Genomic DNA, 17558 nt, shown 5'->3' with positions numbered 1-17558 from the left:
GCAATGCAAACTATGCTTTGCACACAGAGTTCATTCAACAAATATTTGCTGATTGATTAGCCATGAAGAATAATGAAGGTCTAAAATGAACACAATCAATTTCCCAAACATCGGGTGAGGCAAATAAGAGATGTACTAGACAAGAAAGAGGTGAGCCAGGTCCTCAGAAACAACTGTTCTGCCCCATGGCAACCATTGCCCTAGAGAACCTACCCCACAAGTCCCTGAAGAAATGAGCCCCAGCCAGTCAGACTAAATGCCTGAGGCCAGCTGGTAGGGTTGTAAAAATCCTTCTCTCCCCCCACAACCTTCCATAGTTTCACTGCTCCTACCCAAGATACTCATGCCATCGGCAGGGGGCAGGGGTCACACACATGTGGCCCAGGGTGGTTTGAGAGCAGCCCTTTGCTGGCCCACAACCAAACTTTCTCAAAGAACCTCAGAACAAAGATGATGGGAGAGCAACCTGGTTTCTCATTAGGGCTCCACCAGGAAACAGCCCGTTGAATTGGAGTGGAGACATTCTTCAGCATTGCAGGTTTGGCCAGTGCCCTTCCTGACATGATCTTGCTTAGGGGGCTGACTCACCCTTACCGCTCATGGGAGACCCTCACTTTCCACCTAAATCTCTCACCTCCACAGACTTCAATGCTCCCACTTTCCTTTCTGAGGTTACGTTTTGCTTTTCCTTTTTTTTTTTTGGTGGGGGGGCTGTCACTTCATGCACAAGGGAAAAGACCCCTTTTGGAAGTAGCAACCTTCATCCAGAAGTAGGCTGGGTCAGTACCTGGCTGTGCAATTCAAACACATGAGTCAGCTGGAAGCTAAGCACTCTCAAGATATAAGAATCTTCTAGGTTGAGTCCATCTACGACCGTTAAAGACCTTTTATAGCCTCAAAGTGGAAACTGATCTTGGGATTTTTATGCTGTTCAGGCCCACAATGTCCCCTAAACACCTGATGTCCCCTAAGGTGTTCCAATTCCACATTCAACATTCTTCCTCCCTCCTGCCCTCATCAGATGTGTTGACATCACTCAAATAGTGTGAAGAGCTGCTGAGAAATGGCACATTCAGGTGATGGGACCAGAGAGGCATGCAGACAAGTGTCTATACGTAAACTGGAGGTAAAATAGTGTATTGGTTTCATTTAAAAATAACTTTCCTGGACCATATGGTTTCTTCGGTAACCACTGCACAAGCTACTCAAGGGAAGAGGTGGCCTGAAGTTGAAAACCATTATCTACAAATGAGCTATTTGACCACAAACAGTTATCAAAAAATACCAACAGCACAGCAGGGGAACGCTTCTCCTCTCTCCATGAAAAACGCCTATTTTCCTAAGATGACCACAGTCCTCATTCAATGGCATTCCATATCAGGAGCCCTGCTAGGCCCTAGCACCACAGTCAGGAAGAAGTTCCATTCAGAGGCAGAAAATCAGAAGCAAATCACTACCACCACGCCACTCCTGCCCCCCAAATACTCTCCACCTGGGGTAGGCAGATGTGTCACACCACAGGGGTCTCTAAATTGTGGAAAGGAAACTCCAAGATAATGTACGTCAAGAACTTACTCAGGAAGGCATCTGACATACAGTAAGCACTCAGTAAATAAGAATTACTGTTATGACCATATTTCTTCAGCTCTAAGTCTTAAGTTTTCAAAAATTTAACATTTCTGTAGTAGAGTGCACCTTTCACTCACTACATTTAGGGGTCTTCTTATCACTCTACCCCTTCAGGCTGTTAGTAAACGAATGGGGCTCTTAGAAACAAAGCAATGTAGTTAGAGTGGTCAGGTCGGTGAATGGGTACGTGGAGCAAGGGCCAGACACACTAAGAGGCCGCCTTCAGTGAGGCCTCTGGGTTCACGAGGGTAAAACGGAAGCCTGAGAGGGTGCATGGACCAGGGGAGAGAGATGTGGCCCAGGGCCAAGGAGCTGGAGGCAGCAGGTCCAAGAGGCCTGGAACTGAGACAGAAAAACTGCCTCAAAGGTAAAGCTGAGAGAGGACGTGTGTGTCGCAGCTGGGTCAACTAGCCATGGGGGTGGGGAAAGGTGGGGTGGGAGGCAGGGCGAGCGGCGGTTCTTGTTCTCGCCGGCACAGGTCCCACAGCAGCTGGGGAACCTGGCAGCAAGGCAGCCGCCCCGAGCAAGAGGAAGGAGACTGCCGTCGGGCTGGACGAGGTGTCACCCGAGATGGAACAAAGAGACCTCGCCGCAGGGACGGGGCCGGCGCGCCGGCAGGGGGCCGGGAAGGACAGCAGAGCAGGGCGGGGGACCAAGGCCGCGAGGAGGGGCGAGAAGCTCGAGACCCGGAGGAAAAACAGCGCTGAGGGAGGAGAAATGGAGCTGAGGGCTGTGGAACTCGGGGGAAGTGGGAGGGGCAGAGAGGAAGAGGTGGGCGGGGGTGCCGGGCGGGGTGGGGCCTCCGCGGGGCAGGTGGGTGAGGAGGTCGCCCTGGGGGCGCGAGGGGGGCGGGCCTTCCTTCCGGCCCCCCGCTTCTCACCTTTGACGTCGTTGGCCAGCGCCCTCCATGTAGGGGCGAAGGCGATGCAGTGGCCGCACCAAGAGGCAAAGAACTCCACGGCCCAGGCGCTGCGGGAACCGAGCAGGGTGCCGCGCACCGTGTCCGCCTGCAGCAGCGTCAGCGGGTCGGAGGGCGAGTAGAGCGCCGAGCGCGGGGCCGCGACCGCCCCGGGCACCCCCAGCAGCAGCAGCAGCAGCGGCAGCAGCAGCGGCAGCGGCAGCGACGACGGCGGCCCGGAGCAGCGGCTGCACCACCCCATTCTCCGCGGCTGCGCCCACCACGGCGCGCAAGTTTCGGCTGTGTCCGTGCGCGGCGGCGCCGCCGAGCCTCCTGCCTCCGTCCTGTGGGAGGGGCCCCGTGGCCCCGCCCCGCGGGCAGGCTCGTGGGCCGGAGGGTGGGCGGGGGCCGCACCTACGCGCCCCGGGCGGCGCTGGGCCGCGAGCGCCCCCTTCGCGGGTAACCAGAGCCCCAGAGCCGCCCTCCGGGGTGCGGCCTCCCCCTCCCCCCCAGGGGGCGGGGAGAGCAGCCCGGGCCCTGCAGCCCCCGCCCCCAAATGGAAGGAGTGGGGCGTCCGCGGGGCAGAGGCCCCGACCGGCTCTCCCGCAGCTGCTGGCGACGTGGGAGGGTCATTTGGCGTCTCCCGGGCCCCGTATCCAACCGAAAATGAGTTGGAATAAGCGATAAGATGTTGTAAATGAAAAGCGGGTGGGAGAGACGACGGACGGCTGGTGGAACACTCTCGGAGTCTGTGACCACGGTGACCCCACAGGGGTCAGACGTGCCCACACCCCCTGAGGCGCGTGGCCGTCCCAGGGAACCATCTGAGGGCTTCCTAAGCGTGGACTCCCCACCATATGCTGGGCTGGGTTGGCCTTGCCACTGCAGTGGCATCAGTGTCCCTCAGCACCCAGGTCTGGCTACCCTCCCAATTTGTTAGGGCGAGAATGCCAACTGGGGCTCCCAGCAGCCCAGGTCCCCCACATCTATCTTTCCAGTCTACTCGCAGCTCTCCACACTCACTTAAATGCCCCTCTCACAGGGAACCTGATAACTAATCTTGCGTTCGTGTGTACTAAGGTTAAGGGCTCGTCTTCCCTGGTCACCTTTTGTAACTCTAATACTGAGTTATTTTAAGGGGAGAAGGCGCTCCATAGAGGGTTGGTTGTCACAAAGGATCTTTTTCGTTTTCCTTTGCTGGGTTGGCCCACCTTGCCTGCAAGCCCTCTGAGATTAGATTCATTACTCATTCAACATTTACTGTGTGGCTTCTTTGTGCCAGGCACCGCCCTAGGTATTAAGAACAAGGCAGTAAACAAAACCAAGGCTCGGCAGTCATGGAACTTACCTTCTAGTGGTGATATGGGGGTAGGGGTAGAGAGGAGACGCACAAGTACAGTGGCACCCCGGTTTTCCAACGTCTCCGTTGACGAACATTTCAGTTTACAAATGCCGTAAACCCAGAAGTAAATGCTTTGGTTTTCAAACACTCCTTGGAATTCGAACATGGGACATGGCTTCCGCTGAGGGCAAGATCCTGAGGCCTCGGTTTTTGAACATTTCAGAACTCGACTGGTCTTCCAGAATGGGTTACATTTGAAAACCAAGGTACCACTGTAAATGTAGATCTGTTGGCGATAAATGCTATTAAGAAATATACAGCCCTGGCCAGGCTGGCATGGCTCAGCGGTTGAGCAGAGACCTATGATTCAGGAGATTGCAGTTCCCAATCAGGGCACATGCCCCAGTTGCAGGCTGATCCCCAGTAGATGTTTCTATCTCTCTCTCCCTTCCTCTCTCTGAAATCAATAAAGCCATATTTAAAAGAAAGAAATATGCAGCAGTGGACAGTGTGGTTCAGTGGCTAGAGTGTTGGCCAGCCCACCGAAGGGTTGGAGGATTGATCCAGGGCCCCAGTCAGGGCCTGTGCTGGAGGCAACTGATTGATGTGTCTTTCTCACATGGGTGTTTCTCTCTCTCCCTCTCCCTCCCTCCCTCCTTTTCACTCGCTCTAAAAATCAATGGGAAAAAAATGTCCTCAGGTGAGGATTAACAAAAAAAGAAATATACAATAGGTTAAGAATAGAGTGACAGAGGAAGTGCTCTTTTTTTGGCCCCTAATATTTGCAGGGTCAGGGTCAATAGTAAAAATGGAGGCCTACGTATCAAGTTAAATCTTTATGTAAAATTCCTATCTTGACAAGGATGCTTTCATAATAATCCGGAAGACCAAATTTAAGTTTAGAATTCTTAGACTCCCCCAAGATGAACTGGAATGGGGCAGCTTTGGTGGTAACTGGTCCCTGGCCCTTGGCCTTCCTGCTACTGTTTGCACTCCAGCCCCTCCCATACTTCAAGGGGCCTTGTGCCCTCACCTGTACCATCCCTGTCTGCACATCTGAAATCCATTCACAGCTCCAACAAATAGCCACTCCTTGGCTCCTCAAGAGGATGGATAGACCTTGGGGAAAAGCCGATGCAGTCTCTAAAAGCTGGCCTGGTGCTACTGGGGCAGTGAATTCTAGGGCCTCAAGAACCAGAGTATGATCTGGGGAGTGAGGAGCAGGGGCACATCCCCTTGGCCCATGGGCTCTTTGCTCTGTGAAATGGGGCGTGGCGGGAGGAGGGCCAGAGAGCTCAAAAACTAAGGTAGGGGTTCCTCTTGCCCCAGTTCCAATGAGGTAACATTTGAGCCAAAGACCCAAATGAAGTATGGGAGGAAGCCTTGTGGCAATCTGGGATAAGGGCATTCCAGAGAGAGACCTGGACATTGGGCTTTTGTTGCCTTCCTGTGTTCACGTTCTCTGTGCATAGTCTCTCCAACTCCTCCAGCCAACTCCAGATACTGGGGACCCACTTCCCTCACTCCTAGCAGCCACTGAGACCAGGCCTGGCCCACTGGCCCACGGTCATCAGGATAGATGGTCCTCTAGTAACCTTGGATTCCAGGGGCTGGAAGTATTCCAGCAGCTGGATCGGGTGCCAGTAAAAGTCAAATGTCTTCATTGTTAAACAGCCTTGTAGTTATCTTCCCCAGGGGCCTGGTAATTAAAGAGACAATTCTGCTGAACATGCCGACATGGGAAAGACACCCCAGATGAGTACACAAAGATGCGCTTGTTCACTTATCTGTTTCAGAGTGTCAGAAATGGAAAATGATACTAACTATTTGAATAGATCAGAGAGAGCTTCTTGGCAGTGGGGCCAAAGAAACTGAGACTGAGAGTTACAAAATCTGGGCTTCCAGTATCTCAGAACAGGAATTTTCAACTTTTTAAAATCTTGGAAACCTTTGTTTAAACAGAATCTTGAAAGGAAGCTTAAATAGACTAAAGCAAGTTGAAGGTGTGACCTAGAGCAATACCCACTCTCTGTGGTCTTCAGGGCTTCTTGGGAACCCCAGGGCTCCCCAGGCCATTATTTGAAAACCACTGGTCTAGGACTGAGAACAGCAAATATAAGAATCACAACTTGCCCTGCTTGTCCTTCCAGACACTTCCCGGTATGAAAAGGTTGTCAGAGAAGGAAATCTACTCAGGAATGAGGTACAGGGAGGGAAAGAGTGCTGAGGAAAACATTGAAAGTGGGGGGACTTAGGAGTACCTACTCAGGTCCCCTGTTCCTCTTCCAACATACAAGCTGTAGGAAGTGAGCCAAAACGAATCCAATGAGAATAATAATAGTGTTAGCTAATGCTTTGCACCTGCTGTTCTAAGCACTACAGATATCACTCACTGACTCCTCACAGCAGCTCGATGACGTTGGTGGAATTATCCCATTTTTACAGATGAGGAGACTGAGGTAGAAGGAGCCCTGCTGACTTTCCCTCTTGAGATTCATTCATGCATTATGCATGATATGAGAGAGAATTTGGGAGCCTGTCAACCAAAAATGAGATAGATGGTGAGAGGAATGCAGCTTATACACAAATACTGGTAATTATTATGAGCAACAGACTCGTGTTGGGTGAAATATGTCATCCGGTAGCACAGCATTAAGTGACTTGTCACTTACTCATTTACAATGAGAATCAGAGAGGAGTGTAGCTGGAAGGAAAATACCCAGCAGCAAAGAGGGACCTTTGCTTTGCTCCTTCACAACTCACCTCTAGGTCTTCCAGATGGGTGCATCTTCCCAAGCCGAGGTGGGCTGAGATACCAGTTCTGAAAGTCACGAAAGAGGTACTCAGAGTCTGTATGGGTCAGACACAGCAGGAAGGTGAAGGCACATTCATAGGGCTTGCTGAAGGGGGTTAATGGGACTATTTACAGAGCTGAGGGCAGGGTAAGGGGAATGGACAAGAGCTGTGAGGTCAGTAGCACCCAACAAGTCCTTTCACCACTTGTCCCCTGGAGGGGATGAGGGGAGGGAACTCTGATGAAACCGGTGGGAGCTGGAGCCCAGCTGGACCACCCAGCTGGAGCTGTAACAGCAAAACCCGGCCAATGCCCCCAACAGAGGGAAGCAGGGAGGCACCAGGAGAGTCTCACTCTCACTTCTCTCTCCTCCATCCTCTGATGTCTTGCCAGTGTCTCCCATTGGCCAAACCCCACCAAAGCCAGAGTGTGAGGGTGCCCTGAAGATAGTCCATAAAAGTCAGCTTCCAGGACAAAAGGCAGCTTAGAGGAAGCTGGAGCATGGAGAAGGCTGTACCTAGTACAGGGTCCCTAAACCTGGGCCCTTCAAGGCCCCAGGAATGAGAATGGACAACCCGAAAACCCCTGACCATCTTTCTGTGAGTCTCTGGGGTGGGCGTGGGGGCTAGAAATCTACCCCACCAGCCGAGACAGAGGAAGGCAGCGGAAGAGGGCTGCTAAGCAGCTCCTTCCCAGCGCCTGCTCCTTTCCTGTTCACACTTGGCCCAGTTGCTTTCTTCTTTATCTGTAGAGGAAACTGAGGCCCAGCAAAAATGAAGTATCTTGCTCAGGACCACACAGCAAGGTAATGGTAGAATCCACTTTCTCATAGGCTTTCCAACATGGCTGTTGAAGCACTGAGAAGGGACACCTGTGAAAGGGGCATTGGGGCAGAGCCCTGTGTTCAGGGGAAGTTCCTCTGGCCTCAGGTTGAGAGCGGGAGAGGCATGTGTGGGGACAGTGGATATATGAGAACTCCATATTCAAAGCTAATTATTAAAAGTGGAATGACTTCTGCTCATGCCAGCTCCTTTGATGGAAGTAGGCAGGGGAAATAGGATTAAAGTGATGGGGCCGAAGAAACTGAGGCTCAGGCAGGCTAAGCAAGCTGCTTCGGGCTATGTGTCTAGTAAGTAACATATTCAAGAGCCCAACCTGGACCCAACAGACCACTCACAGTCCCAGGGCCGGAAGAGGTGGGGGAGAGAGGAGACAGGAAAGGCCACCCCCTTCCTGGAACAATGCTGCTCTACCTCTGTGATCTGGTGGCTTCCCATGTTCCAAGATAAACCATTTTATATCTTTTTGTTTCCTTGAACCTCCCACACCCTCATATCCTCACAAGAGACCTCACTTCAATCATTTTCACGACAAAATAGAAGCCATCAGATGAGAGCTGGTTTTTCTCCCACCATCAAACTTGCACCTGTGCTCACCTTGGCTCCCAGCTCCCTCCTCCCATCAAGGCCACCCACTCCACTTGTGCTCTGGGTCAGGCTCCTCTGGTCGCTCAGGGACTTTGCTTTTGATCCCCTCCCACCCACCCTTGCAAAGCTAACTCCTCTCTACTAGATCGATTCCTCCAGCAAACACACACACTCTGTGGCTCCCATTAAAACCAACAAAACGGAACTCCCGGATGAACCTCCTCTTTCCAGATGTGGCCCCATTTCCTTCCTTCTCTTCACAAGCAAGCTTTACAACAGAGCTGTCTGTGTTCACTGCCTCCACTTCCTCGCCCTGCCCTTCTCTCCTCAACCCACTCCTACCTGGCTTCTGACCTCACCACTCTGCTGAAACTGCCCGCCAAGGCTAACAACCAGCCCCGTGGCACCCCACCCAGTGCTCACACCCGTCTTCCTCTTGCTTAACCTCACACCGCCTTCAACACAGCTGATGGCTCCCTCCTTGAAACACTTTCTTCTTTTGGCTTTTAGTTTAAGCCACATGAATTCATCTTCTATTGCTGCAGTAACAAATTATCACAAACTCAGGGTCTTAAAAACAACACAAATTTATTATTTTGCAGTTCTGTAGGTCAGAAGTCTGACATGGGTCTCACAAGCTAAAATCAAGGTGTTGGCAGCCTTGTGTTCCCTTCTGGAGGTTCTAGGGGAGAATCTGCTTCCCTGCTTATTTAGGTTGTTGGCAGAATTCAGTCCTTGTAAGACTGAGGTCCTATATCTTTGCTGTCAGCTGAGGGCCATTCCCAGAGTCTGGAGGCCATCATCTTCCTTGGCTCCTCCACCCTCAAAACCTGCAATGGTGGGTCAAGTCCCTCCTATTTCAAATCTCTTCTGCCTCTTCATCACATCTCTCTGACCCCTTCTTCTACCTTCTTTTTCCTTTTTTTAAAAAATATGTTTTTATTGATTTGAGAGAGAGAGAAAGGAAGAGGGAGAGACAGAAACATCAGTGTGAGAGGAACATAGATCGGCTGCCTCCTGCATGCCCCCACTGGGGATCAAGCCCGAAACCCAGGCTTGTGCCCTGACTGGGAATCGAACTGGTGACCTCTTGGTGCACGAGCCGACACCCAATCCACTGAGCCACACTGGCTGGGTTACCTTCCTTTTTCATTTTTAAATACTCTGGTGGTAAGATTGGGCCCACCCAGAGAATCCCCAGAATAGTCTCTCCATCTCGAGGTCTTTAACCTTAATTGCATCTGCAAAGTCCTTTTTGCCATGCCTAGTAATGTATTCACAGGCTCCATGGATTAGGGTGTGGACATTTGGGGTCCACTGTTGGGCCAGCCACACTGCTCTCCCCACTCTCCTGTGCTTCACCGGCACTTCCTCCTCAGTCCGCTCTCCTGGCTTTTCAACCTCTCAGTTGTAGAAACCTGAGCCTCAGCCCTCAGCCCTCCTCCTTATCTCCTACACTCTGTCCCATCCACTCTTGAGATGCTCCATCTGCAAGTGGATGCTCCTAAATTTTTATTTTCAGCCCTAAATTCACTCCATTTTTTTTTTTTTAAATGCTTCATTGATTTCAGAAGGAGGAAGAGAGAGAGATAGAAACGTCAATGATGAGAGAGAGTCATTGACCGGCTGCCTCCTGCAGGCCCCCAACTGAGGATCAAGCCCACAACCTGGGCATGTGCCCTGACCGGGAATTAAACCGTGATCTCCTGGATCCTAGGTTGATGCTCAACTGCTGGGCTACTCCAGCAGGGCCCTAAATTCACACTTGAGTTCAAGACTCATCTATCTGACTTGACATTTCCACTTGAATGTGTGACTGCCAATCAATGAGCCAATTATTGGCTTGCTCTCTACCCACTCGTCTCCACCCTCTCTGCTGCCAGCCCCACGCAGGCCTCCACCACCAGCCATTTGGGCCACTGAAGTTGCCTCCCGGCTGATGCCCAGCCTTCACTCTTACCTCTAACCCATTCTCTACCCCGCGGCAGAGCAAGCTTTAAAGATACAGCCAGACCAAGTCATGTCCCTGCTTAAAATCAGCCAAAGTCTTCTCAATAAAGTTATAATAAGATCTGTTGCCGAAAACCTGGCTACTCAAAGTGTGGTCCATGGACCAACAGCATTGGCCTAACCTGGGAGCATGTCAGGAATGCAGAATCTCAAGCCCCACCTCGGACCCTCGGAATCTTGAGTCTGTACTTAAACAAGATCCCCAGATGGTATGTAGGCATATTAGATTTTGAGACCTGCATGATCTGGTCCCTACATTTCTTTACTTCTGTCTCCTCTCAACCTCCCCCTTGCTAACTTTCTTTGAGCCACACAGGTCTCTCTGTTTCTCACATTAGTCTGGTCACCACTACCTCAGGGCCTTTGCACTGGCTGCTTTCTTTTCTTGGAACACCCTTTTACTGATTCTTAGCCAGTTTCTCCTTATCATATCAATGTCACCTCCTCAGACAGGCCTTCTGTGACATCCTATTGAAAGTCATTTTCTCCCTTGCTCCCTCAGCATTCACCCTCTATTTACCCTGTTTGATTTCTTTCACTCCCCTTTTTCTCCGTCTGTAATGATCATGTTTATTTCTTTGTTTTCTTGTTAAATATCTTCCTTCTCTCCCCCTCCCCTGTCCCATGAAGGTATGAAAAATGAAGACAGGGGCCCTCGTCTGTCCTGTGAACTCCTGTTACCTGGAGCCAGAAAAGTGCCCACCCAAGAAATATTTTTGGAATGAATTAGTAACAAAGACCACCCATCCCTCTCTCCCACTCCCTCTGTCCCCCCATTTCTGCTGTCTGTCCTGTTACAACCCTGGCCTGAGGAAAGATCAGCCTGGCTGAGTGTAGGGTTCTTGGAATCCTCTAGGTCCCCAGGAATAGCTCTTGCCCATAACCGGTTAAGAAACGGTAACAACTTTGAGAATGCCTGACTAAGTCTAAACAGTAATTACACTTCAATGGTAGCACTTACATGACACTATTTGCCAAGCACTGTTCTGAGCATTTTACCCATCTTGAATAACTCACTTATTTCTCCGCTATTCCTTAGAGTAGTTGTTTCCATTTTACAAATGCAGAAAACAGGGCACAGAGAGATTAACGAGTGTGCTCAACATTTCACAATGAGGATGTAGAGGCGACAACCTCTCCAGGCCCAGATGCGAGGGGCTTCTGCCCGGGGATCACAGGCTGTAGAAGGCTCTGCTCTGGATGTGTCCTTCCCCCAGGGCGAAGATCACGCCTGGGTACCTGGGACTCTGGAATTCCCAGGCCAGTGGCCATGAGTCTGCTTCCAGGCCCTCTTCCCTGGGGTCATCTTCCTGAAGGTAGACAGGACCCCTGAGTGGCCCCAGTGGTGGCCAAGTGGCAGCTTTTAGCCAAAGGCATGGGCAGAGCTTGACTATGCAGGCCTAGTGTCCATACACATGTGGAAAGGCCTCTCCAGGGATACCAGACAGCAGGACCTGAGAAGGGGTGGCCACTTTCCCTACACCTCCTCATTCAGACACAGAGCTCTGCTGAGCCCACAAATTCTAGCTCCACACCTGGCCTCCCGGGTCATCGTGAAGGTTTATGTGTCAAGATAGGAAGAAAGAACATGTTTTGCTTAACAGTTTGTTAGCTTCATCGCTACCTTTAAAATATTGTAAAAATTTAAACATATGGTCTGTGGCCTCCATTTGTCTTCTTGCCTTGGCCCCACAAATGTTGGGGCTGGGGCTGGGGACCCAGGCACTTGCTCGGGGCTTACTTCCCAAGCTGGGAGTGTGCCATCTCTGTGCTGAGTCATGCCGGCTCCAGAGAGCCCGACCCTCTGCTCCCAGGGAGGCCCTGTGAGGTGGCTGTCCAGTACTGTCCTCTGTTTGCTCTTCAAATATTGGTCATTTCCACTGCTCCCAGCAAACTCTGTGATGCTCTCTCCCAAGTGCCCCACGAGGCTAAGGGCTGAGGGAGGCCTGCTCCGGCTGGTGTCCCGGTGCTGCATGTGCCTTGGGTTCAAATCCCAACTCCACCACTTATTTGCTATGTGACCTTAGGCAAATGATGCGTCCTCTCTGAGACTTCTGTGTTCCAGCTCCAAGGATTAAGTGGAAAGTCTACACACTCAGTGATGCTGCTACAATGCCACATGGCTCAGCTGCCTCTGGGAAGCTGCCTAAGGCTGATCCCAAAGCACAGAGCTGGCAGGAACCAAAATAAAGAGCAACAGAGACCCCTAAAGATAAGTCCTGGGACCCAGGCACAGCAGAACTGGAGGAATGTGGTCCAGGTTGTCCCTGCTGGGGGACTCTGTGGGCTGTGGGGAGCGAGTGCCATCCTGGTTCCTGGAGCATGGTGGGCGAAGCCTCCACCTTAAAATTCTCCACTATCCTCTGAAATTCTTCTTCCTGTGAGCTGTGTCTGTCTGTGGCCTTCCCCTTTGCTAATAATGATTGCACCACACACACAAATCCATAGATATGCAAATCGTTTTAGGTAAGTAATTCTTGGTGACTAAACATAGACCATCATTTAATAAGAGTTTAATATCCTTATTGAGAAACGAAGGCTGCCTATCAACTCATTATGAATCCCTAAGTGTGTTTGGAACAAAAAGTGTGGTTTCGAGTTTCCTGACATGCATCCTTCAAGTGGGAAGCCATGTGCATATAATGTATTTTTAAAGGATACTCTTGTTCAAAACAAAAACATAAGAATATTTTACATCTGTTTACAAACAATGCCAGTATCATGATACCAGAATACATTTTAATAGGTATTAGAGTTATAGAGCCAAGAGCAACTGTGGCCTTCAGAGTATAAGTCTATACCTACCATCAAATGCACATCTTTAATCTTTTTTTTTAACATGCAAAAGTGTTAAACTATTTTAATTATGTTAAATGCACCACTTAAATTGGGCATGACAGCAATACCTTTTAATTACTTTTAGTTGAATTCTTACTTGAACTAAAATGTATTTAGGTTGAAAATCTGGGACCCAAATTTAGCTTTTGCAGACAGTCATACTGGAATAGTTTTGAAGTTGTAAGAGGAAGGAAACTATAGTTCTATCTAAATGTACAATATTAGTTTTTATTATTAAGGTAATGCTTCTACATAGCAAAAAAGGCTTTTAATTAAAAACACACACACAGCTTAGTCTTCAGCTCCCTTCCTCTCCTCCCATGACCCAGAGGCCCCTATTGTTAATCATTTCATTTTCGCACCTTTACCTCTGTACTCAGAAAAATATGCTATCTCTTACGTCATTAGTTTTATCCTTTAGCTGTTGACTTCTTGTACTCTTCTGGGTTCTGCAGAAAAACAGAACCTATGAAATGTGTGTGTGGAGAGAGAGAGACAGAGATTTGGAGGAACTGGCTTGTGGAACTGGAGGGGCTGGTGAGTACAGAGTCTGCAGAGGGGTGGATGTTGCAGCTGGAGTCCAAAGCCGTCCAGAGGCAGAATTCCCCTTCCTGTGGGACCTCGGTCTTTTTTGTCATCTTAAGACCTTCACCTGATTGATCGAGGACCAACACATTATAAATGGTAATCTGCTTTACTGAAAACCTGATTTAAATGTCAGTCTCGTCTAAAAATATACCTTCATAGAAACACCTAGACTGGTGTCCGATCGAATATCTGGGCGCTGGGGCCTAGCCAAGCGGACACATACAATTAACCATTACATTTCCTAAGATGGTAGATGCACATTAGCTCTCTGAAACCTCCCTTCTCTTCTGGCATCTTCTCAATATACTGATATCATAATATTCAATATTTAAATTATTATAGCTATATTGTTCATAGCTGAGCCAAGAAGTGACCATAATTGTTCCTTGCTCATATAATGCTTGGGTTTTCCTCATTTTTTTATTACTCACTAGTCTCTGAACCTATGACTAAGTCTTTCCTCACCCTCCAATAGCTTCCCAATGAAAAGTTTCATGTTGTTTAGAACATCCGGTTATTTATTCCTCTCCCTTCCTCCCTCCCGCCTGGGGACCTTCCTTCTGGAGCCCTTTGTCCCCCTGTTCCAATCCGAGCTCGTAGCTCTCCAGGTATGCAGGACAGCTGTCATCCTGGGGCTGCCGTTCCCAGTCATTCTGGGAGTTTCCTGAAGTCTTCCTGGGGAGATCCCCTGTTTCCAGTCTTTATCTTTCATGGCTATGCCTTCTGAGAAAGGATGCTTGAGAAGTAATGACTTTGCGTTTCCAAAAATGTCCATATCGTACATTAACACTTGACTCCACAGAGCATAGACTTTTAAATGAAAATAATTTTCATTCAGTCTTTGAAAATTCTGCTGTATTTTCTTAAGGCCTCCAATGTTTCTGTTCAGGAGAGTGATGATAGTTTTATTCCTAATCCTTTACATGCCATTTTTTATTTTTCTCTTCAGAAACTTTTAGAATTGTTCCTTTACTTGTGACGTACTGATGATTCTGAATGCTATGCCTCAGTGGGGGTTATTTCTGGTTATGGGCACCCCTGGACCATTTCAACTGGAAACTCACATGTGCACTTTCTGGAATTTTTTCTTATATAATTTCCTCCTGTTTTCTCTGTTCTTGTTAGTTGTCCAATTAATGAGATGTTGGGTTTCCTACTTTGGTCTTCTAATTTTATGTTTCTCTCCTATTTTTATCTACCTTTCATTTTGTTTTCTAGAAGGTTTCCTCCACTTTATCTTCTAACCTTCTATTGAATTTTAAATTATGGCTGCCATACTTTTAATTTTCAAGAGCTTTATCTCATTCTGACTCATTACTCTTATAGAGCATCCTGTTCCTATTTTATGGATGCAATATTTGCTTCAGCTGAGGATTTTAATTCTAGTTTTTGCTTTTTGTGATGTTTTCTTCTGTGCCATGCATTGATGTTTCACCAGAATTCCTTTTGTTTTTTTTCTTCTTGGTGTGGTCTTTTTCATATTGGTGGCTTCCCCAAAATGCCTGGAGATGGTTGGTATTTGTTCATGTATAGGTCAAGCAACAGGGGCAGTGGATCCCGAGGAAGTAGAAGAGGAGCATCTCGGGCCTCAGGAGCTCATGGAGCCCGCGAGGTGGGCACCTCAACCTGTCTTCTTCTCATTTCCGCAGAAGCCTCTGCTGGGCACTGATAAGGACGGGCAGAGCCTGGGGAGAGGAGGGAACTCTAACAATGCTGAGTTTGCCACCCCAGAATAAAGTCCCTCTTATCCCACCTCCCATTTTAATGGCTTGGCCAGGGCACAACAACTTGGATGTTCCCTCTAGACCAAGAATCATTGAATTCAGTAGCCAAGGTCTGACAGACACCTGAACAGCTCTCAGTTATCTGCTGGCAGAACAGGGAGGCATTTCTCTTGCTGTGGGTCTATCAACAGCACGGGGTAAGGGTGTGGGGGGAAGAAGCCCCAACTCAGGTGAGGTGGTTATCACCCATGCCTTGCAGTCCCCCAGACTCATTTTTTGACCTCTTTAGTTGGCTTAGTCCAGACACTGTGGGTTCTGGTGGAGGACCACCCTCCAGGGAGGCCTGGATCTGGTTTCCTAGTGACCCCGGTGAAGTACTGTCTCAAAATGATGAGGTCCCAGCTGGTGTGGCTCAGTGGTTGAGCATTGCCCTATGCACTGAGAGGTCACTGTTTGATTCCCAGTCAGGGCACATGTCCAGGTTGCAGGCTCGATCCCCAGTAGTGAGTATCCAGAAGGCAGCAGATTGATGATGTTTCTCATCGAGGTTTCTCTCTCTCTAAGTCAATAAAAACATATTTTTAAAAAATAACAGAGAGGCTCTGTGAGCACTGTATCCGTCAGTCGTTCAGGGGCCCATCGACCTCGCTCCACCTGCATACTCCAGGCAATGATGGCCCGCCTGGAGCGGTGTGCTTTACCTGCTATTTCAGTGGCTGCACAGGGTGGGTGGGGTGGGCTGTTGGGGAAGGAGTCATGCGAGGCTTTGGGCTTCTTGCACAGTCACATCTGAACGGGCCTTGGGCCTGGAACACTCCCTTCCTTGCCAAAAGATAAAAGTCCTCCCAGCCTGTGCCAGCTTGTCGCTTGTGTGGGAATGTCATTCCTGCTTCAGATTCATCGTGTGCTCCTTTGTTCTGCTCTAGCACAGGTGGCAGTGGCCCTCAAGCACGCCCTCGGCTTTCTGTGTTACCTCCCACTGCAGCAGGAAGTGGGGTGCGTGCAGTCACATCACCCCCTCCAGGTTCCAAGTGAACCAGCTGGCCATGGGGGATCGATGCTTTGCAAGGGCCTGGATCTTGTGCACTCTCATCTCTTGCTGTAAGGAAACCCTGTACCACTTGAGCCTGGGCTGCTGCTGTCGGTTGTCAGCAACCTTGTACCTCGCATGGGTCTTTTCCCTGGGTGGCAGTTATCTGCCCTTTAACCTTCGCCCCACAGGTTGGCCACCCAGTGACCAATGAAACAGTACCATGCTCCACACATTTTTCTGTGGTAGTCAAGGCCTCCCATTTCTGAGTTTTCAGGATTCCGTAGGGAGTTGCTTGTTTTGATAGCATTTACTTGTTGTAGGTACTCGCTATTCTTGGCTCTGCTCTGTCAACTGCCATGCTCCCATCTACTATTTTCATATATTTTGAGTCAAGGACACAGGTATTTGGTCTTTTCCAAGATTAAACCTGTCATTACTGTTGTGTCCTTCGCACCAAAGAGCATCTGGCACATTGTGGGATCTGTTTTATGAGTCAAAGAATTCTTAAAATCTGCTGCAATCTGTGGTCATTTTCCGAGAATTTCTTTAATGTCCATGGTCGTGTAGGGGTTAAAAGTGTGGCGGGGATGCCCATCAGGAGGCTACTAGAGGAACTCGGGTGAGGTTAAGGTGGTTACTTCTAATCTGCTGGAGCAGACGATTACACTATCCTCAGCACCATGCACTTCAGGGCGCCCCATCCTTGAAATTTTTCTTCTTCTATTATCTCTAGCTCTTCTCCAAGCTCCATTTCTAGAAGTAAATTATAGCCTCCACGCCTAGTCATCAAATAGCTGACCTTCTGTGTTATTTTACAAGAGTGATCAACCAGAACTCAAGTCATTTGCCATGAATTACTGGGAAGAAGCTCATCACTTTAGGACACAAAGTTCTGAGCTACCTTGCGCTCCTCGGACCACCCCACCCTTGCTGGGTCCTTCCATTATGTGTTCTCAAATCCATGTCCGCTTCCTTCGTAGCACCTATTGCAATTTGTCATGCCTTGTTTTTGAAACTGTTTTTTGATGACTCCTGCATTAGGCTTTAAAACTCCATGAGGTCTGTCATCTCTGCTGTCCCCCAGCATTCAGCACAGTACTCAGAACAGGAAAGCGTGAATGAATGCCTGAGTGATGAATGTGGGACTGCTCGATGTGTGCGGCGAGGTGTTTATGTGCAGGGCTAAGTAGCTCCCACACACCACTCCCCTATCTACTGCCAGAGCACAGGTGCTCTGCTACCCAATGAGAAATCAGGAATTAGTGAATTTTTCGG

General features: G+C 49.3%; 1 protein-coding gene across 1 annotated transcript in view; it reads right to left on the bottom strand.

Moving 5' to 3' along the window:
- The window catches only part of QSOX1 (quiescin sulfhydryl oxidase 1), a 35144-nt gene extending 32331 nt beyond the window's left edge, over positions 1–2813 (bottom strand). The window contains exon 1 of the mRNA XM_087827592.1: positions 2510–2813. Coding sequence (XP_087683718.1) covers positions 2510–2789 — 280 coding nt within the window. The 5' untranslated portion in view covers positions 2790–2813. The remainder of the gene's footprint in view (positions 1–2509) is intronic.
- Between the last annotated feature and the right edge of the window lie 14745 nt (positions 2814–17558).

Source organism: Miniopterus natalensis, chromosome 19 (genome assembly GCF_054644295.1).
Source record: "Miniopterus natalensis isolate mMinNat1 chromosome 19, mMinNat1.hap1, whole genome shotgun sequence".
Taxonomy (NCBI): domain Eukaryota; kingdom Metazoa; phylum Chordata; class Mammalia; order Chiroptera; family Miniopteridae; genus Miniopterus; species Miniopterus natalensis.
This window is presented reverse-complemented; position numbering and strand designations above follow the sequence as displayed.